At 40.4% G+C, this 22754-nt stretch overlaps 1 protein-coding gene across 1 annotated transcript in view; it reads right to left on the bottom strand.

The window, feature by feature from the left end:
- Positions 1–17146: 17146 nt before the first annotated feature.
- The window catches only part of cacna1ha (calcium voltage-gated channel subunit alpha1 Ha), a 59793-nt gene continuing 54185 nt past the window's right edge, over positions 17147–22754 (bottom strand). Inside the window, exons 25-29 of the mRNA XM_088007663.1 lie at positions 21602–21723; positions 19177–19335; positions 18875–19015; positions 18560–18728; positions 17147–17470 (exon numbers count right to left, since the gene is read on the bottom strand). Of these exons, the coding sequence (XP_087863789.1) occupies positions 17241–17470; positions 18560–18728; positions 18875–19015; positions 19177–19335; positions 21602–21723 (821 nt within the window). The 3' untranslated portion in view covers positions 17147–17240. The remainder of the gene's footprint in view (positions 17471–18559; positions 18729–18874; positions 19016–19176; positions 19336–21601; positions 21724–22754) is intronic.

The following is a 22754-nucleotide window of genomic DNA, read 5'->3' on the forward strand; positions in this document are numbered from 1 at the left end:
CAAGTGACAACACATAAGAGATAAAACAACATTAACAAAAAAAAAAATGCACAAATATAAACACGAGAATGAAGTAAGAAACTAAACAAAGATGGATTAACCAATATAGCCAGAGCCTAACAACAACAATAGACTATACAGAACACAGAAATGAGCTTGGAGGGGCTTTTCTAACAATAATGAGCAAAGCAAAGATTAACATGAAACGAATGTTGTGAACAAATGTTCTACCTATTTTGGTATTTTGCTATGCATCTTGACACATTGAAAAACACATTTAACGGGTCTAAATATGAGTAGAGTGAGCCGATTTTTTTGGAACATCAAGTCTCGATACCTCTTTAACCTTCAACAATCATTAGTTGGGATTTTTTACTTCCAGTGATCATCTAAATCTGAACAATTTGTTGCACTGGTTGTATTTTAATTTTTTGATTCCAGAAGCATTAGTTTACTGATGTAGTTAACTCTTAAATGTGTTGTGTTAAATTGTTAATGTGAAAGCAATTAAGCCACGCGATGCTGCGGTGGAGGGGCTCCCCAAATCAAATTGTGCTCCGGATCCCACTCAGCCGTGGGCCGTCCCTGATCACACGCCTGGATCTCGTCTTTCTGTTCCTTTCAAAACGTGTGACCCCCGAAGAACCAAATTATCGTGACTCATAATATATTATTTATTTAGCCAAAGTCCATTGCCGTTTTCCAAAACCAAACTGCTTCCCTAATGAATGTCTGGTAGCATGCTAAGCGATAATAAAGGTCAGGTGATACAATTCCCTCGCAAGCCTCAGCATTTTAGGACATCAAATTAACTTAATGTGTCTCTGAAATGAAATTCTGAACTTTAGAGCGCAAACTGAAAAAAAAAAAAAAAAAAGAAAAAAAAAAAGAACAAATTGGCTCTGTAGCAGCTACTCCAATCTCATTTGGAATCTCATTGTAGGCTGCTTACTGAGGTGAAACAGCTGTTATTGTTATTTTGTGTGGCATTTAGTTGTAGCTATCAGGTATTCAGCAGCGCCCACTCACACCGCTCCCTCTGCAATTCCCAACTTAGCTTCTTCGAGCCTCATTAACCGCTACTAGAATATGCTCAGATAAGAAATTCATCTACTTTGCTAAGATGTATGGCTATATTCTGGAGTGTTACTGTTCCATTTACATTTTTTAAAATAGACTAAGTTAGGATTATTTTTTTCTTGGATATTGCCATGACTTGACCCCTGCATTTGGGGGTTGCTGTAAAGAAAAAGGGATTTCAAGAATAGTGCATGCCGACTTGCGTCTAGAGTAATTAGCACATACTACTCTCAAATTGGGTTCTAATTGCTCTGTCAAGTTAAATGGATTTTTGGACTATACCTTTCGGAGTTGACAAAATTTGACCAAAGCAGTAGTATTCCTAACATAAAATGTACCCTGAATGTGATCCTGATTCCTTTGGAAAGGCCCATTTTGTAAAAAAGGAAGAACAAAAACAAACAAAACAAACTTTGGATGGATGGACGATTCAATCCAAGTTCATCCAGTCTATATATTATGCATTTTGCTGTCACATCACCTGGTTTACACAAACAGAATTTTAGCTTCACACTGTTTATTCACGTTACTAACAATACTTTATATATAATGTAGAAACAAAGCTTTGTAGCTCAGCAAAAAAAAAAAAACACTTCTGGAGCAAAGAATTCAAAGGGAACCAAACTGCAATCAATAAATAATCCTTCTGATTCAGGAGGAGCGCTTGCTGGAAAGTCAATGTCTCAATGAGGTCAACTTTTATGGCACATTAAACTGAACTTGTTTCATGACGGACTAATATAGGAATTGACTTTGAAATATGTTTGGATTTTATTGAGTATTTGTTTCTGCATTTAATCTGAACCGACCAGAAATAAATTACGATTCTTAACAGTTTTCTAAAAGAACTTGCTAAAACTTGCCTCATCTCATTCATTTGGGTGTGTTGTTTCCTAGCTTCTAATCTGAAGAATACCAAGACTGATGATGACAAAGTGGGCTTTATTATGTTAGATGCCACCGACTGTTCCCCGAAGCAAAGTATTCTTTGCAAACTGTTAGAAAACCTCTAGAAAATGCTCGACATCATCAGCCTATCAGCAGGTCAAAATGCAGCATCTGGTTGGCAACGCCGCAGACGGATGATAAATCACCTGCTAGCACCGTCATCATCATTTTCATGTCGTCCCCTCATGGGACGTGGGTCAGAATAATCACATCTCGCCGTTACCGCATCTTGAGCAAAAAAGTCACGAGGGGAAAACAATTCAAGTCGCACTATCACAGCATGATGACCAGCATGAAAATGTGTCACCGCCTGGCTCCACAGTCTCTCAGTCAGCAGCTTCAGCAGACAACGTGTGTCACAGATTCAACACTTTGTCTGCAAAAGCAACCGCTGGACCCTCAGAAAAAAAAACAAAAAACAGCCTAATCATATTCCTGCTCCACATACAGCAGATGTTCTTGCTTTCCTTGCACTTTTACACCACCTACTTCTTACATAGTGCTGAATCATAATTTATTTATATTGTTTACTGAGTAAACTAGCTGAGCAAACAGCAACTTACATTCAATGCAGCGATGAAAAGTAATTAAAAAAAACATCTTCACACACTGAGAAGGAAACGAGGGAAGAAATAGTTCATTAGGAAGTTCTAGAGTTATACATGAATGTGCCTTTTTGATTTTTCTTTACTGATACATACAACAAACAACATGTAATAAAGTGATTATATTCATAAAGAAAGTAGCCCAGGGCAGGAAACCTAAACCAGACAGCCCTTTAAGAAGGTTCTCTATTTTAAATCCATCCATCCATCAAGTGCAATTCTGCTTGATTTTTATCTCTTCTCAGTGCTTCCCACTAGAATTTCTCCCATTGAGGTGGATTTCACAAACTGTATTTCATCCTGGCCAATCGGTGAACAGAAGGAGGACTTGTGAACGATAGCGTCAAGTCCCTGTGTTGTTTCTGATTTGTTTCTGTCTGGCTATGGCTGCAGTTCGGCAGTGGCATTGGAGGAAGTGAACGAAGCCATTCAGTCCACATTGACTTCATAGTCCATGGACTATGAAGTCCATGGACTATGACTTCATGACATAGTCCATGTCATAATGCATTACGTACGTAATGCGTCAATCTAGCGGATTACGTACATCACGGCCAAATATGAGTGATTAGGTAAAATCAGGTCCAGTCGTTTAGAACTTTGAACAGAGTCCACGCCTTCAGCAAGCAATCGTTTCCCAACAGCCGAGGGTTCAGAACCTCGGTACGAATAAGGGGCCGGTTTTCGCCGCGGTAGTTGAGGATGGGTCATTTCCACATAAAACTCCTACAGCTTCCACACCTCAAAAAAATCTAACAATGGCAACACAGGGGTGACCAGAGAACCAACAGAAAGAAGAAAATTTTTTTGTTCTTCTGAGACGTCCAGTCCAACTTTTCTAAGGGATGGCCAGATTTGAGTCATTGATAATACTGAGGTTACCACAATAAAACCAAAAGTTGTAAGAGAAATTATTTTAGGCATCCTTGAATTTAAAATAAGCTCCAATAATAATAATAATAATAATAATAATAATAATAATAATAAAAAGAAGAGCATCTCTGTCTTACTGTTTTTACATTTACAAGTTCAAGTTTTCAAGTACCTCTATAGCAAAAGTTAAATTTGATGTTTTACCTCACACATTATAGACTTGTTGGAAGAGATTGTATCATATATTCCCTGAAATATATATATATATATATATATATATATATATATATATATATATATATATATATATATATATATATATATATATATATATATATATATATATATATTGGTTTCAGTTATCAAACCAATAATTGAAACCCGAGACTGCAAAACCCGACACACCAACCTGTGCACCGCTTGGATTGATTACAAGAAAGCCTATGACTCAATGCCACACACTTGGATCATTGAATGCTTAGAGATGTACAACATCAATAGGACTCTAAGAGCCTTCATTATAAACTCGATGGGACTGTGGAAAACCACCCTTGAAGCCAACTGCAAACCACTTGCACAAGTGTCCATCAAATGTGGCATATACCAAGGAGATGCTCTGTCCCCACTGCTGTTCTGCATAGGCCTGAACCCCCTTAGCCAAATCATCAACAAGACTGGCTACGGATACCGACTCAAGAATGGGGCCACAATCAGTCACCTCCTATACATGGATGACATCAAGCTGTATGCCAAGAGCGAGCGAGACATCGACTCACTGATCCACACCACCAGGATCTACAGCACTGACATTGGGATGTCATTCGGACTAGAGAAGTGTGGCCGGATGGTTACAAAGAGAGGGAAGGTCATCCACACGGAAGAGGTCTCACTCCCAGAAGGAACAATAGCAGACATAGAGCACAGTTACAAGTACCTGGGAATACCACAAGCAAATGGCAACCTCGATGAGGTCACAAGGAAAGGAGCCACAGCCAAATACCTCCAACGAATAAGGCAAGTCCTGAGAAGCCAGGTCAATGGCAAGAACAAGATCCGTGCTATAAACAGCTATGCCTTACCAGTAATCAGATACCCTGCCGGAATAATTAGCTGGCCAATGGAAGAGATAAAGGCCACGGATGTTAAGACTCGGAAGCTACTAACCATGCATGGAGGGTTCCACCCCAAATCCAGCACCCTGAGACTGTACACAAGCCGTAAGGAAGGAGGCAGAGGACTCGTGAGTGTGAGAGCCACTGTCCAGGATGAAACATCCAAGATCCATAAATACATCAAGGACAAAGCCTCAACGGACGATGTGCTCAGCGAATGTCTCAGGCAATGGGGAACAGAGGACGAGGTGCTGGAGGAACCATCATGGGAAGACAAGCCCCTACATGGGATGTACCACCGACAAATAACTGAAGTGGCTGATATCAGGAAATCCTACCAATGGCTGGAGAAAGCTGGACTCAAGGACAGCACGGAGGCCCTCATCCTGGCCGCCCAGGAACAGGCCCTAAACACCAGAGCAATAGAGGCTCAGATCTACCACACCAGACAAGACCCAAGGTGTAGGTTGTGCAAGGAGGCCTCTGAGACAGTCCAGCACGTAACAGCAGGGTGCAAGATGCTGGCAGGGAAAGCGTACATGGAACGACATAACCAAGTGGCGGGCATAGTGTACAGGAACATCTGTGCAGAATATGGACTGGAAGCCCCGAGGTCAAAGTGGGAAACACCCCCAAAGGTGGTGGAGAATGACCGAGCTAAGATCCTGTGGGACTTCCAGATCCAGACAGACAAGATGGTAATGGCGAACCAACCGGACATTGTGGTGGTGGATAAAGAACAGAGGAAAGCCGTTGTGGTGGATGTAGCAATACCAAGTGACCACAACATCAGGAAAAAGGAGCACGAGAAACTGGAGAAATACCAGAGCCTCAGAGAGGAACTGGAGAAGGCCTGGAAGGTGAAGACCACAGTGGTGCCTGTGGTCATCGGGGTCCTCGGGGCAGTCACCTCCAAACTGGAGCAGTGGCTCAAACAGATCCCAGGAACAACATCAGACATCTCAGTCCAGAAATGTGCAGTTCTAGGCACAGCCAAGATACTGCGCAGAACCCTCAAGCTCCCAGGCCTCTGGTAGAGGACCTGAGCTCAGAGGATGAAAGAGACCACCCGCGGAGGGTGAGAAGGGAATTTATATATATATATATATATATATATATATATATATATATATATATATATATATATATATATATATATATATATTCCAACTGTATCCCAGAAATTCGTCTTGTGAATTTTTGAGTTGTATATCGTGAAATAAAACTGAAGGTCGTTTGTTGAAATTCTTCTTTTTTTTTTTTTTGTAATTTCTGTGGGGTATATCAAATGCATCTAAGGTACCAACATGATGTACCTTAGATGATGTTTGAGCTGTGATATACAGCTTTGTGTACTATATAGCATGGTATAAATTTATTGTCCAGCACCATAAGGGAAGAGTTATGTTGTAAATTCGGAGTACAGTACCACATAACAGAGAGTCTGCAGTACATCTACGTGACAGTTTCTGTGAGGCCTTGCTGCAGAATCGGTCTTTCCTGTGTCACTGACATACGGCTACCAAAGGAAGCTGTTTTTTCGGCACTAAATCAAATTCTTTGCATCATGAGTTTAAAAGTAAGAGGTACTAAAGAAGTACTGAAATGGTATTTCCAAAGTGGGATCCATTCACGTATTTTAGATGTGGGTCTAGACATGGTGTTTTTGAGTATTGACACCTCAGGTTTGCATATTTGATGATGTTTTCCAAGCTCAACAAGTTATGGGCTTCCCCCCCCATCCCCCTCACCAGTATATAATAATAAAACAAAAAAAAAACTTGAAATGATTGCCAAAGTTATTAATGTTACAGTAGCAGAAACAGTAGCTTAAGGGATGCATCAGATTAGGCAATGAATCATATCTGAAAAATCTTAGATGTTTAATAACTTTTCAAGCTGAGATTTGACGTTTTCAATGGTAATTAAAAAAAAAACAAACTTGCATTCAGAAGCAACTTGAAACCTCCTACCTCACACAACATCTAACTCTTCAGTAGACATGTTTGACTGGGAAGAAAAAAAAAAGATGGTAAAAAGCACAAACACACTATGCAATCTCCAAAATCATACAGGATGTGTCTCAACATTGTAAAATCTTAATGGTAATTTGTGCCACACTGTATGAGGGAGAGTACCTGGCTGCGAGACTCGTATAAGAAAATCAACTCAGGGGGATCCAACAGAGACACAGATCCAACTACAAATTGACTGCAAGTCATGTTTGTTAATGATCTCATCATGGAGAGAAGGAGGAATTATTATCCGAACGAGTCTGAAATTCGTCCTGCGACGCAGCATTATCGTTTGCAGACATTTAAACACAGAGTCAAAAGCCACTGCTTGCTGTGTAGGTCAAACTAAACAGCAACTAAAGCTCACAACTCTGAAAACTGAACATGTTGGTAATTACACAGTGTGAACCTACAACTTGCAAGCAAATTTGTTCATTCATTTGGAACCTCTTTCTAAACGTACCCAAAAAATATGAGTACATTTGAGTGCTGTATTTAGGACATGCAGATGGAAGAGCATTCATTGAGATATAAACAAAGACAGTCCAAGAATAGATCCTTGAGGAACAACTTTACTGTGAAGGGATTTTTCTATTTGGGCAACAACATATTTGATTCTAATTATAAACGACTTCTGCATCAGGATAGAGCATTTTATAAATAGTATGTTCGAAATTATATTTTTACTTTTTGCACTTGAGATCGGGTACGTAATGTGGCATTTCATCGTAGACGCTGCTGGAAAGAACACGTTCAGTCTTGGCTAGAAACCTTTTGTGCAACAACTGTTGTTGTTGCAACAAAATAGCTTTATTGACAGCAGACAAAGAAAACTCAAATTGATGGCCTTATTGCGCCAGGCTTTTCACAGAGAGAAATCAAGTGGAGGAATGTTTTAAAAACACACGCAGACTCGCACACACACACACATTTCAAAGATTGTAACCAACATGAAAGGTGTTTCTTTAGTGGTTGCAGTCAAAAATAATTCTTTGAATAAAGCTTTGACAGGCTAAATTAAATCACCAAAAGATTGAGCTGCTTTTAAATGCAGAGTTTCCTAATACATCAGAAGGCAAGACTGGCTGACCTCGACAAAAAAAGCCCAGTGACTGATGCTGTTGTGACGGGTGATGAATTAAAATGGAGTTTGTAAAAGTGAAATCCATCAGTTGAAAATAGGCTTTGATAAATATTGGCACTTAAATGAAAAAAAAAAAAAAAAAAAAAGCAAAAACACATTACCAGTCACTACCGTTTCTGACAAGGGAGGTGGGAAAGGAGACGTTTTGTTTTTTTAATCTGTCATCTCGACCTTTACTTCTTACAACGTATTACAGCTGACGTTGCTTCACTAACAAATCGTATAGAATGTAACGTGCACAAGGCTGAAGCCTGCCTGTGGATGGATGGCAACATCTAGTGGCATCTTTTATGGATGCACTCAAATTGCTGCACAGACGTAAAGGGGGACAGCAAATTTGCACATTAAATTATATGCATTTCAAAAATGTTTTCATGATTCTGTCTTATAACAAAATGTAATCTTGCTAATCTTGATTTGAACTTCATGCCATTTGCAGATTTTGGTATGTAAAGCCCTGTTTTACCTGGATTGCGTGTGCGTGACCACAGGTTGGTAACTTTTGGTCAGGATTTTCTGGTAGAGAGCAGTAATCATAGTTATATCACTTATGGTAATTTGGGTCTTAAAGCAGCAAACAAGGCTCACGTCACTTTGGCCTCGAGGTTTCATTCTATGCTCTTTTCTTTTCTCGAAAACTGTTGGTTTTACACCAAATGTAGCAGGACACATAATATTTTGACTTTGGGATCATTGGGATGTTTTAGGCAAACCTAGAAGGAATTTTGTATTCTTTTCTCTTCTGGATGCCATTTTTGCCCAGTCTGTCTCTTATTTTGTCCAAGTGATTTCTTGACTCTGCAGACGAGATTAGCTGTGGCTAAGGAAACTAGACCCAACAAAAGGCTTTTCAATCATACTTAATTCATAATTGATCAAGTGGAGAAACAATATAAATGTCATACATTTGAGAAAAAATAATACGCCAAGATTCTGAATCATTTTTGACATTTCTTTGAAGCCCCCCTGTGGCGATTCTTGCTACAACTCATCAAATATTTTTCTATTGGAGCCCAACATCTTCTTTACCCAAAAGATTGACACTTTTTCTGTCAAATAAAAGTAATTCAGATGCATGAAGACTTCTGTGCACATTCTATTCCACATCTTTCAGTTTTCAATTGAACATCTCTAAGTTTTACAGGTAAGCAGTGCCACCTAGTGGTTGTTTTACTTACCTACACAGTTGCGGTAAAGACCTTCCGTAGCCTCACTCTGTTGATTAGATTATTAGATTTTAAACACTAATATAGCAGTTTGAAGTTGAACAGACGGCACTCCAAAGTTGGACGTAATACATGTAATACAGTTTAGTCTTATTTTTCTGTAAGTTATTAAAAAAAAAAAAAAAAAACTTCCACTGCTAATAAAACACTATGCTAATGCTAATAGTTTTTGGTGCTAAACAGTGCTTTAAAACTACTGTATTTAATCAAAATTTCTATATAAACTTGTATGATATATGTGTATTAACTGAATTAATCATTCTATGAATGAAGACAAAAACAAGAAGTACATTAGACTGTGCAAGGAATGGGAAAAAAAAAACCTTTTTTTTCATTTTTTTCTTTAATTGACAGGGAAACATCCTTCAGGACAATGGTTGGTCATCACACAGTAATCAGCAACAAGACAATAAGTAGCATCCATTTGCTGAACCTCTAGACCCATCCTGTCCCCTCCTTTCTTCCTCTGAACGTAGGGAAAAAGCTTCTTATTGCAGACAAATTGAGTCTCAAAACAGACAAAAACAGCAGCTCCCCTTCTTGTAAGGCTTGGGGGGGAAAAGGGGATTGAGGAGGGAGCGCTTAAGTCAAAGAGCCGAAATAAAAATATAGCAAGCAAAAGAAAGAAAGAAAAAGAAAACAAGAAAAACAAGAACAAGGCATTTTATTTCAATAACCTCATGTTCTGTCACAGTTTGAACGTTTAGGTTGTGTTTTTGAAAGAATTGTGTCCTGTAAAGAGCATGATCGCCACCCCAGTGTTGACCAAGAAAATGCAACTAATCTAATCGGTCCTTTAGAGCGCGTCAGGGCCAAAGCTACTCCTACGTAAAATATATGAGTTTCACTATCACCAGAGTTCCTAAAATGTTCAGAGTACTACAAGGAAAAGTGAAAAAAAGCTCCTTTACTTCGAGTTTCTCTCTATAAAACTGTATAAAGAGGAGACTGGTCCTCGTACAGCAACTGATGACCCCCATATTGCATTGGACCATAAAGAATAAGGTCATTTGATCAGGATTTTAATCAGATACAAATAATCAGAGCCCAGAGCAATTAGGTAGTCAATCTACAAATTGTAACGTCTGAAAATGTAAATATCAAAATCTCTAAAACATCCAGGAGATTCTTTCCCAAAAGTTCTTTTTATATATATTTTTTTTTTCTCAACAAATCAGAACATGCAATAGTCAAAAGCGTTTTCCTCAAAAACAGGATTTATATATCAAGATCCAAAGATCTGTAAATCATAGAAACGATTCATCTGTCTCTCTTATCAAACTGTACTGATTAACAGGGCAATTACGCCTCCTGGATCGGGGCTGTCTGCGCTCCAACAAGTAAAAGGGAGACAGAGAAGAGGCTGTCCTCGTTCCTACACCAAACCTCCCCGTTGCTGATAATCTGTGCAGAAAGAGGACAAAGAACAAGACGAGCAAAAACACTGTATATAAAAAACAAAACAAAACGATGAGCAAAACTAGGAACTGTGCAATGTTCAGGAAGAAATGACAATCTCGCCGAGTCCATGTTCAGATCTGCCTCCAGAGCTGGAAGAACAGCGCTATGAAGAAATGAACTAGCTCTCAACTGTGCTCATAAGCAGCGACGTGTGAGGCTGACACACACTGTGATTATTGGTTATTTATGTTAATCTCACCGTTTTGACCTCGACATGGGTACGGCGTGGGAGAGGTGGCGCTAATGAGCGAGCAAAAAAAGTAATGACCGAGTGATTATGACGGCTGTAATCATCTTCGTTACTGATCTGGTGCTTAGGCGGCTCTCCTAAGATTTCCAATTGCCCATTTAAGACAATTCGCCAGCCTCCGAAATGAAGTCAGATGAGGTAAATATCCATGAAGTAAGAGGTTAAAAGATTTTTTTTCCCCCCCACAATTTTCACAACACAAACCAGCAGAGACGCTGCTTACTTAAAGGGCAAATGTCATCATATTTTTACAGTCTGAAAACCTACAAATATTAAATGTCTCACATATCAATTTTTTTCACAGTCCGGTTTGAATCTACCTCTCTAAAACTGAAAGGTGCAACTACTAAAAGTGGAAGATGACGTAATGTACGTATTAGCGGAGCTCACGGATTTTTAAAGAGACAACGGACGTTTTATTCCTTGACAAAACCAATCGAGTCAAACAGTTTTGTGACTGTCTTCTTTTTTGGCAATGCAGCGAAGGAGCTCACAACCACAAAGCTCTGTATGCAGAACCAGAAAACTGAGGCAACGGCTGGTGAATCTGTTGATCACGTCAACGTCTCCATCCACATGTTCCTTCGGTGCCTTTCCTCACCCTCGAGCAGGAGGCTCATTCTCTTCTCAGCGAGTCGAATGAACGATGAATTGCATGTTAATTATAAAGCCCACCCAGTATTCATGGAGGTTAGGGACAACAGTGAATAACTAAAATCTGCAAGTACTTGAGACCCCTCTAAATATGCCCATCTTAGTACTACTGTATAAACTAATCTATGGTCTTCGTTGTCTGGCGCTTCAGGATTGGGTGCTCTGCAAGTGCCAGCCAATGGCGTGTCGAGTAGCACTGGTAGGTGTTCCAGTGCTCCAAGCGTTATTTTCTTTAGAATACGTCATTGTCATCAGTTCAGTGACAATCGAAGGAATTCCGATTCTGATAAAATATGCAGAAAAGGCCCATTTTTCAAGTTACTTTCCACAGGAAAAAAATAAAAAATAAATAAATAACTCCTTGAATCTGTGAATCTGCAAATACTGAACTGAGAACAGGCAGGGGGTCTATCGTAAAACCATGTTTAGCATTAGCTTAAAGTGACTTTTCACAAGCGACGAGATCGTGACTAAAAATGTCTATCCTTTTGAAGTGTAGTAGAGATAAATGTAATCGAAATCATGGAACATGGACTGATTATCAAAATATGAGAATTTCAGCAACTTCCCTCCACGATTCCTTTGTTTCATTGCAGACATGTATTATTCTAGTGACGGCAGAAGGCACCACAAGGAGCAAAACTGGTCAGAACCAGAGCAGAAGTTACATCTACTTGAATCCCGCCAGAGTGTATTAGATGTCTTGGTTTCGATTTCGTAACCCATTCCGATGGCAAATTACAGGTGTAAACATAGCTACAGTATGCTATGAACCCGAAGATAACTGAATTTAAAAAGTTGTTAAAAAAAAAAAAACAAAACAACAAAAAACATGATGATATTCACCCTTTAATGTGTTGATTTGGTTGGTTAAACAGCTATTTTTAAAGTTCTAATTTATTTGATCAGAGACAGCATCGAAGCACTTTGGTTTTCTCTCAGATCGCTGAGGACTTGTGCATGCTTCATGCTGATCACTACAAGACATTCGAAATAAAGCACAATGAGGGGGAAAAAAAAGAAAACAAAGCATCATAGAATAAACAAAGCTGTCCCAGCCAGCCGTCTTTAGATTTTTGAAATAACGAAAGTGTACGTCTCATGCACGTATGTATATATGCCAAACAACTGAGCTGAAAAAACCCCCCAAAAAAACAAACTGGATCAAAATACACATTGTGCTGTGTCAGAGTAGAAGTACGGCTCTGCACGACAACATTCAGCCACCGGAAAGCTTTTGCGTGGTTTTGTCAGCAAGCTGTGGCTTTATTTTATCTGGTGTGGGAAATAAATATGATCCGTTGTGAACAATGAATTGCTAGTCTAAAGAAAAAGGGACAAAAAAAAATGGCAATGACAAATGGCTTATTGAGTCCTCAGTAGAGATGCATGTCACTCTTCTGCTTACAGTAACACCTCAGGCAGGTGGGCCTGAGCTTTTGGAGGAAAAACAAACAACAAAAAAACATCTGCGGTACCAAACCCCCACACAGCCATTAAGGAGGCCATGCATACCTACAGCAGAAATAGTAACATCCCTCGACCATCATACGTAATAAAAAAAAAAAATCATCTCATTTCATATATTTATAACAGTTCTACAGTATGTATGAATACAAGGATGTGGCTGTCTTATGTAGTGTGGATGTCACTATATTTTCCACATATATATATATTTATATATTATTATTGCACTCTGGCTACACATATTTAGAAAGTTAGTTTGGTTGTCTTTAGATGTACAGGAACACAGGTGTCGGAGCTGATCCAGCCGAAGCACAGCAGCAGAAGAGAGGCTCAGTGATGCCACTTTGAATTTCTTCGTACTTTCCCCGCGCTGCAAAAGTGCACGCGCTTCATGAACTTTTTCACATTTTGTCGCTTTACATTCACCAACATTGATGGCTTTTTATACGTTTTTTTAAGTTGGTGCAATGCAAGTCGTTTGCTACTAGCTTCTTTTATCATTCTCAGTAAAGTAGCTCAAACAGTCTCGAATGGGAAAGTGTTTGTAAACGTGGGTTGTCAAATCTTGACACATATTCTCGGGCTGGATTTAGGTGTGGGCTTTGATTAGGCCGTTCTTGATTGCATATCTAAACCATTCTTTTGTTGCTCTGAGTGCATTTTTTTTATCATTATTTTTAGTCTCGAATAGGTTTTATTTTTTAGGAATTTATTTATTTTTGTTTTTGGCTCCATCCATCTTCCCATTAACTCCCAACAGCTTTCTTTTCCCTATACTGAAAGACAAAACCCCACAGCATGATGCCACCACGCCTTGTTTTACCGTAGGGAAAGTGTCTAATGCGATGTTTCATCTGATCACATCCTTCCATTGTTTACATGGCTTGTGGCAAACTGAAAACTGGACTTATGTGAAAAAGTTTGATGGATATAAATGTTTCACAAGGCATTGCAGGTGCTTACAGATTAGGTGTTTGTGTTTTCCTAAAGACACCGCAGTACGGCTTTTTGTCCTCGAAAATTTGCTGAAAAATCCCTAATTTTGAAATCAACTTGTAAAAACCAGTGCAAAGCTTCCCTAGAGATTTTTTTTTTCTTCAAACGTTCAAGAATTTTTTTTTTTTCTTTATGGTTTAGATCCATCGTAAGTCTACGTGTTTGCACCACTGAGCCTGCTTCCCCAGACTGTTATTGAGACACCACGTACACAAAAGGTCCGAGACAAAATTACAGAAAAAAAAAACACATCACCCGCCAGTTCTCTGCTCTGATGCTTTGTCAAAATAGAAAAATAAAGTCCCTCCCCTCGACCTCGACTTGCAGTTTGAGAGGAGGTTCAATCGCCATCACCACTCTCGCTGGATCTTTTAGAAGAAACATACATTCACGAGAGGACAACAGAGGAAATACGAGCAACTTGAAATTCAAATCTGTGTGCAAAAAACATTATAGACCTCTATAAAAATATGTGCATATGGATAGAGCTATCTTTAAATCTCACCAAATACATTTGTTTTGATTTTTTTTTCTCCTTTTATTTACACTTGAACAAAAGAAAAAAAAAAAAAAAAAAAAAAAAAACTACAGCTCCGCCGTGCTCCCCCTCTCTGTCGTCACGAGAATGAGCAAGTTCGACTTGGGTGACGATGGGCTCCGCGGAAACCTCGCACGGCGCATTTTCCACGTTTCCTCTCTGATCAATGTGATCGAGGAGCAGAGAAGGGGGCGAGCAGAACGTCTGCAGAAAACCTGAAGTTGCATATCCCACCGATTCCCCCTCCCACGCTCGCGTTTCACAAACCGCCTTCCCTGTTATAAAAAAGAAAACGACAACGAAGAAAAGGAAACAAAAAAAAAAAACAAAAAAAAAAAGGGTCGGCGGTCACCAGCCAGACGCTGCTTCCTGATTGGCTCGCGTGGGTGAGGACGGTGTGTGGAAAAAAACTTTGGCTACAAGAGTAAGGTGGCTTCAGTCCTGTTGTGTGGTGAGGGGATCAGCCGTCGACACACTACAGTGAGTGATACTAGAAATGTCCAACCTCGGCAGATTTTTTTTTTTTAAAGCAAGAAAAAAATGTATCCCACCATCTGTTTTAATCATGAGGAGTTCATTCCCACGTATATCCTGGAAGGAATCAATGTCTTTTCTTTTTATAACAAAAACAAACTAAAGAACCTCTCTTTCCTTCTTCAACACCCAACACTGCTGAGGTCAGATGAGGTTCGGTGGCGCGGGGTCGGGGGGAGGTTTCTACTCCAGCTTTAGATACTTCTCAAAACTGAATAATTCATCTCCTGAATGCAACTCTGAGAGTTCACTGGGCGGTCCTCCGATTCTTTGCGCTGAAACCTGGACTGCTTCCCAGCCGGTTGTCGAAAGGGGAAGAGCAGGCGACGGATTCCGGCTCGCCCGTGTACCTGGACTGCGGTTGGTCGAAGGTGAATCGGGGCAGGGGGATGCAGTCTCCCGCGAGGGGGGAGTGCCTCGCGGCCGTCTGTGAGAAAGGCAAAACGGTTGGGAGGAGGGGCGCATGGGGCTGGATGAAGACGTTTGGGCTGATGGGAATGTGAGTCGCAGGTGGCGTGTGCGCCTGGGCGTGGGTCGGGGTGGACCCCTGCGACGGGGTCAGAGCGCGCGTCGGCGAATGCGGCCGCAGCGGCGCGGGGATCGGTGTGAGAGGCGTCTGCATTTGTGCGCGGAGCTGCGTTTCGGCGGGCGTGTCTTGCGAGTGCTGCGTGAAGTCGCTGGAAGATGTCCTGCGTCTCAGCGTCATGCTGCAGTCGGCCAGTTTCGGGGGCGAGGGAAGCAGGCGCTGCTCCCTCTCTGGGGGCGGGTGGATGGATATGCAGGGAGGGCTCGTCTTCTTCTTCCTCTGCCTGCCGCCGACTGATTGCACCCTCACGGGAAAGGCCTGAGCGCCCTTTTCCGATCGATGGGTCTCCAGCGTAAAGTTTTGGCTGTCGGTGGTTATGACGGCCTGTGGAAGGCAGACCTCGATCGAGTGGCGCCGCTGGTCTGGACCCGCCGGTTCTAACTGAGGCTTCTCCAGGAAGCCGTGGTGGTCGACGCTGAAGCCTTTCTTGACGTCCTTCGATCCCGCCCCGAGCAGACTGAGGGTGCTCCCGTTGGACGGAGGGGGCAGCGTGGGGATCAAATCGAGGGAGTGCGGCGAGGCGTAAGGGGACAGCGAGTGGCTGCGACTGGCCTTGCGTCTGTTCTCCTGTTCTCCTCCCTCCGCGTCCCTCCACCTGTGGCGAGCCGAGCTGGTAATGTGATACACCTCTGCGTCGGCCGGGTCCGAGAGGGAAATGGCGGACGGAGCCCTGGGCCTGCGGAGGCTGCTGGAGCGAGAGGGCAGACGCGGCGAGGGAGGTGGAGGCAGGAGGAAAGACGGAGGAGACGGGAGGGGCAGGAGGGAGGACGGCGACGGAGGAAGAGAGGAGGGACACGGCGTGCACGGGTGGAAGGAGAGGGCAGAGGGGTAAGGGGGCAAAGGAGGCAGCGGAGAGAGCGAAGATGGGCTCTGAGGAGGCAGATGGGCCGAACTGGACCTCTCCTGTTGCTCACAGCTTTGTGACTCCACAGAATCAACTTTAACTGCCCCCTGCAACACACAAAAACACACACAGTTATTAGCTCTATAGGTGGCTTTCGCCCGTGTGAAAGTTCAAAGCAAGGTACGCTCGTACGGTAAAAATGACTAAATTCATTAAGAAATAAATAATGCAAAGATTCCTATAAAGATATTAACAGTATCCTGTATTCCGTTTTATCTTTATTAATACACATATATTCCAGAATTTGAAGCTTGCGGCTGTCAAAAAAAAAGAACCATGCAAAAAGATTTACACCCATTAAAAAGTTTTCACATTTTGTCTTATAGAGATGTTATGTTACAGTTGAGCATAACAAATTACTTTACAAATAACCAGGTATAACCTGGTAATAACCAGGATCAAATGGATTGTATGTATGACTGAATTGAAAATATTACAATTTCACAAAAAAAAACATTTGAGGTAAATTGATGATATATATATACATATATATATATATATATATATATATATATATATATATATATATATATATATATATATATATATATATATATATATATATATATATATATAAACAAACTGAACTAAGGCTGAACTAAAAGTGTGGAGTTCATTTTTGCACTCTGGCCTCTGAGTCAGTACTTTTTGAACTCAGCTTTTGGGGCATTTGGAAAATAGCTCCACCTCAGTCTGTGAATGTTCTCCTTTTAGTCTCACTACTGAATCTTAATTTGATTTAGGTCTGGACTTTGACTGTAGAAAAGTGAACCTTAACCCTGTGGAGAAGTGGTTCACTGGAGTATCAAAGATGGGTGTATAAACAGCCTTTCCAGTCTGACGGAGGTCAATTTTCCCATGTCTGTTTTTGAGAAAGCAACAACAGAATTGAACTGCGAGGCGGTCGGGTCTCCCTCACCTGTCTGTGCAGGGCCCGTGGTGAGGGGCCGGGTGTTGGCGGGGCGATGCGGGGCAGAGTGAGGGTGGGAGTCGACTGCGGGTGATGAGGGGAAGCGTCTGGAACCTGCAGCAGAGAGCGGCTCTCGCAGGGCTGGGAGTGGATCGACATCACCGAGACTGCGGGACGAGATGAATCAAGAGTTCGTCACACAAAAAGGTCGAATCGCATCTTTGCCTCTGTAGAAACATGCAGCTTTGCAGAAAAATAAAAAATAAAAAACCGTGCACAATTAGTAGTACGCTGACACATGTTGTAGTTCCTGTAGCGCTGTAGTAAATGACACTTTATTATGATAGCACATCTGGAGTAAAGGGATCAACAATTTCAGCTAAAAAAGTAATTTAGCGGTAATTTAGAAGATGCTGGAATGTCAGACATGCTATCAAAACAAAATGTTTTGTTTTTTTTTCTTGCTAATCAGAGCAGAAATGTTATCTTGAAGCTCTTCATAGATGTCAAATAATCTGCATTTAGATTCTGGTTACACAAAAAGCTTCACATGATAGACGAGGTAAGGATATGTTCACCTCTTAATGACTTATTAAAAGACTAGTAATAGACAAGCAAGTCCAATTTCTGTGAATCTATGTAACCAGAATCTTTGGCGTTTCGAACACACACATCCCTTGAATCTGTGAGTTCAGATAAAGCCGCTTCAGCGTTTTGCTCATTTTAAATCAATACCTTCAGCTCAAGCTCTAAAGTCACTGATTCCGAAAACCTCCTGTAATCCGTACACTCATTCTTTTTTTTTTTTTTTTGGCGCATACGGTTTTTGTGACTTTCCAGCTTGTCCTGAAAGTTAACCGTCGTCCCCTTTTAGGTTTCCAGCCACTTAGAAGCTGAGCAGATGAGCCTGTGTGAAAGTTGCAGAGATTCACATGGATCAACTCATCCGCTGCAGTCAGTACCTTGGGACAGAGCTCGGTCTGCCCACAGCCGGGTCACAACATGCCATTAGAGTCTGACTGCAGATGAAACAGTTTTCGTCAGTGCCTTAAAAAGTGTTCCCTTTTTTTTTTTTTTTTTTTTTGCTGCTATTTTGACTGTTTACAGGAAAAACTAATTCTAGAAAGACAACACACCCATGATGTTATGTAACGATTTTGAAACAACTAATACTGGTGTTAAATCCTGAGTATTCACAGCTTAGCTCTCACTTAAATTTCTCTCTTATTATTGTTTGGAGGTTTCAATTAACTCACCGGCATGCTGGTGCTGGGAACTAGCATCTACCTCCTTTAAAGGGAAGGGGGCGCTAGCAGGTCGTACAGGTTGAAACATATAGCTGTCATTTGGCAGAGAGTGCATCCTGGATACGGACATCTTGCCTGAAGACAGCAGGTCCTGGTCGTTGCACTGCTGTTCTTCCTCCTACAGAGGGCGACAAACACCACACGGTTCGGCTTCATAAGACAAACTGTCACAACCTGTTAGAATCAGTTAGTAAATTCTTCAGTTCATGCTTGTGATGTTATTTTACGACAATACTCTGCTAGCAAACGCAGTTGACCTCTGACCTGTTCAGGTGAATTCGGGCATGGCCCAATATAAGTTCCTCCCACTGAGCTGTTGTTGGATCCGGTGCTTTGTCTGCGCTGCCTCTCCACTTCCATTTCCAGTGCAATTTCTGCGTCCATCTCTGCGTCCTCTTTGGCCTCCTGCAGAGTGAGACACATTTCTACTTTACATTTTGCAACCGGTTTTCAGGCCCGTCGAAAGCTAGAATGAGACACTTGTTGCTAAGTGCATGGTATTTTATCACGCACACGTTTACGTTTTTTTACACCGCCACGCTATTTATTGTTTTCTGTGACCGTACCTTGTTGCTCTCCTCCAGGTGTTTCATTAAAACAGCCACCACCACGTTGACCAAAACAAACTGGGCCATGAGCACGAAGGTGACAAAGTAAATTGGAGACACCCAGGGTAGGTAAGACAAACAGTGGATTTCTTCTGGCTGGCAATCCCTTAAAGTGTCCTTTAAGAAACCAAGAGTACGATTTAGACATGCAAACGCCAACCAAAATACAAAGAGACGCACAGATCTAAAATGAAAGCAATATATATAAGAACTCAAAAGGTGACACAACAGGAAACTTATGAAAAATATGAGAAAATGTACAAGTTACAACACATGCCTGGTTTTTGTGTCTTGTGAATATAACCTGGGTAAAATAAACATGTATTATAAACAACTTGATCAATCACCATGATGACACACGTGAATTTAATGTTTTTAAACCAATAATTACTCCCAATTTTGTCCTGAGGTTTTTAAAAAAAATGCCTATAGCTCTGAAAGATCAAATCTGTTGTGGAGGCAAATAAGTTGATTTGGTATTTCTTATAGTTTAGTTCAGCCCTTTTATCACTGGCTGAAAAGTTGTCATATTGTCATTATTATTAATATTGTCATCATTTGGGAGTAAAACAAAGTTGTCAGAGGAAGAGATTTTTTTTTGTCAACACACAGTTTGCAAAGCTCATCATGTTAAGAAAAAAGGAAGAGTTGCTTTTCAAAAAGGTTTTATTACAGTATATTGCACCTGTCAACTCATGGAAAATGCATTCTAAGATTTTAAAAAGGATAAAGAGCCATATGAGCAGTTACCCAACAGCTGTTTCCTGAACAAGTACTGGAATGCTGTGCTGTAAATGGGGATTTGGCGCCCCCATGTGTTGAATAGTCGTCACGTGCTCGCTGCTGAGAATAGGGAGATGAGCTTCCTGCTAAATGCACAGAAGTTTATCCTGCTCCAGAAGCTTACATAATTTACTGCATTCTAATTGGCTGGTGTTGTGGGGGTCGAGGGGCGGAGGGAGGTGGAGGTCGCCACTGCTATAAGGAGAATAAAAGCTGCTACATGTAGAGACAAAATGTCCAGTTTGGGAAGAGAGTAACATAAATGCAGTCTTAGATTGATTAATGATCCATTACTGACAATTCTACTCAGTTTAAAAGCGATATTTAGCAGCGTCTAGTTTCTGTCTAACTTGCTTCTCAGCTGCTTAAGCAAAGGTTATTTTTTCCTTCTCCTAGATGGCGTCTCGAATTGGTCCAACTACTGAACTAACCGTACAGATCAGCTAAAGAGAAAACAACACAAATTTAGAGGTAACAATTTACACCAAAGCCATGTGAAAGCCTTCTCCTAGAGGCTGCATTTAGAGAGCGGCAGTAAGGTCAGGAGGAGCGTGATGGAAAGAGACGTTTTTACTAAAATAAGATCAAAACAGCTATGACTTGATTCAACAAATACTGCGACAAGAAAATAAGTCGGAAAGTAAATCTACTTTGACTGCGATTCGCCAAAATATCCAAAAAGATAATTAACCGAAAAAAACAATCTACTGCACGTTTCATTTTAAATTACATCTACTTTAGAGCGTGTGGAGTATAATATTAGGCAATCAGTTCAGTTTGTCTATACAGCGCCAGTCATGCAAAAGCAATAATATTATTAAATGTTGAGACAACGATCTAAGTTTTAATAAAAGTCGCTCCTCATTCCCCTCTCTCTTTTTTTCTTTAACCTGCCATCACAATGCACAAACATCTGTTTCAGGATTGGATACATTTTATAGTGACACTAAATTTGGACTATAAAAGTACAATTGTTAGAGTTTTATTCTCACAATTAGAATGTGCTAGTCAATAAATATTTTCCTTTGCCATTAAAACATTTTTTTTAATTCCCTCATTTGCAATAAAATGAAAGTTAAAGATTTTATTTTGTTTTCTAGCACTAAACCGATTTGCCTGAAAAGAGTGCATGTCATCATCCTCTTTTAAAAATACATCTTATAAACTTTGTAGCAACAGAACAAGATCATTTCAAAGTACTTTTACCATTTCAAAATCCACAAAGTTGAACTTTTAACAAATATTAAGATAAACAAAAAATATAAAGATTTTTTTTTCCAGACCTCACTCTTGAAGAAACTCACTTTTTTTTTTTTTTTTTTTACAATTTTACACGTTTCCAGTGTGTTGTCAAATACATTTAACAAAGGAACTTTTGTTGAAAAACTAACTATTTTACAAGCCATTTTCAACAAGGTGAAAATGAAAACGTTAGCGTTGACATTGCCATGCTAAGCTACTTTATTTTCACATAATTGGTTTTAGAGGTCAGCGTTCTCTCCGTGGTTTCCGATAATCTAGTCATCAAGTATGACAGTCTTTGTTTTCAGTTCTGTGCATGCGCACGTGCGTGTGTGTGTGTGTGTGTCGTTGTTCATACTTTCATAATCCCATTCCAGTTGTCTCCTGTGGAAACTCGAAACAGCGTGAGGAAGGCCATCCCAAAATTCTCAAATGTTGCGTGACGGCTCAGCCCCTCACACGGGTTGCTGTCGCTGCATTCTAAACAACAGAAGGAAAACATATTTTTGGCATTATTTACACGTCAGTGCCCTCCCCCTCCAAAAAAAAAGCACTCAAACTGTTAACTCTATCAACACTGTTGATAAATTACGCTTTATCAACAAAAATGTTGAAAATATTCCAGAGAAAAACAAGTTTTTTTTGTTGTTTTGTTTTTATTTACCAAGTACAAAATCTCTAGTTGATATTGAAATTAATTCTCCAACATAGGATGCAACCAGTCTACTCTGAGCATAAATCACTATGATTTAGCAGAACCCTCAATTAAACATGTAAAAAAATACTTTTATCAACTGCTCTGAACTGAAAGAGATTCATTTTAATCAATTAGATTAAACAAGATGTTTAATTTTTTTTCCAGAGATTTTGAGAATAGGATGTTGAAGATTAGCTTGATATAAAATAGTCTTTTAGAGCAGAATTCAGTTAGCTAAATATCCATACCATCATTACCATAAAGCTAGCATGAACAGGTTGTTGTGAGCCAATAAGCCCTGGTAGTTAAAACAAACGCACCCTTTGACAGGAAAACTATGGCAGCTCACATGCTTTCTGCCACTTGATGTAAAAAAACAAACAAAAAAAACAACAAAAAAAAAACAACTCCAAATTAAAAGGTGCCTCTAAACTCCTTGCCTGTTGAGAAACATACCAGTTTTGTCACATGTAGAGCACAAACCCTGTGCACAGCGTTACCATAGCAACCATTCATCAGTATTCATTACAGTAATGCAAAGCATTAATCCTCTACTTAAATATTTAACACATGCAAGCTTACTGTCAGAGATTACTCGGAAGATTTGAGTCTCAGACTTTGAATCGGAGTCGAATCTCAAGTCATTAGAAGCGCGAGTCTAAGTCCGGTCCAAATCTTTGGTGTAACTGAAGTCCATGTTGCAGACTTGATTCCCCACGTCTGCCATGTTCTCACATGTTTGGGACATTCAGGCTAATTTTAAATCAGTCAGAAAGCTTTATTTGAGGCAGACCAGCTCAAAATAAACCCCCTA

This window comes from Poecilia mexicana, unplaced genomic scaffold, assembly GCF_051168715.1.
Source record: "Poecilia mexicana isolate PSO_F unplaced genomic scaffold, ASM5116871v1 scaffold_8, whole genome shotgun sequence".
NCBI classification, from domain to species: Eukaryota; Metazoa; Chordata; class Actinopteri; order Cyprinodontiformes; family Poeciliidae; genus Poecilia; species Poecilia mexicana.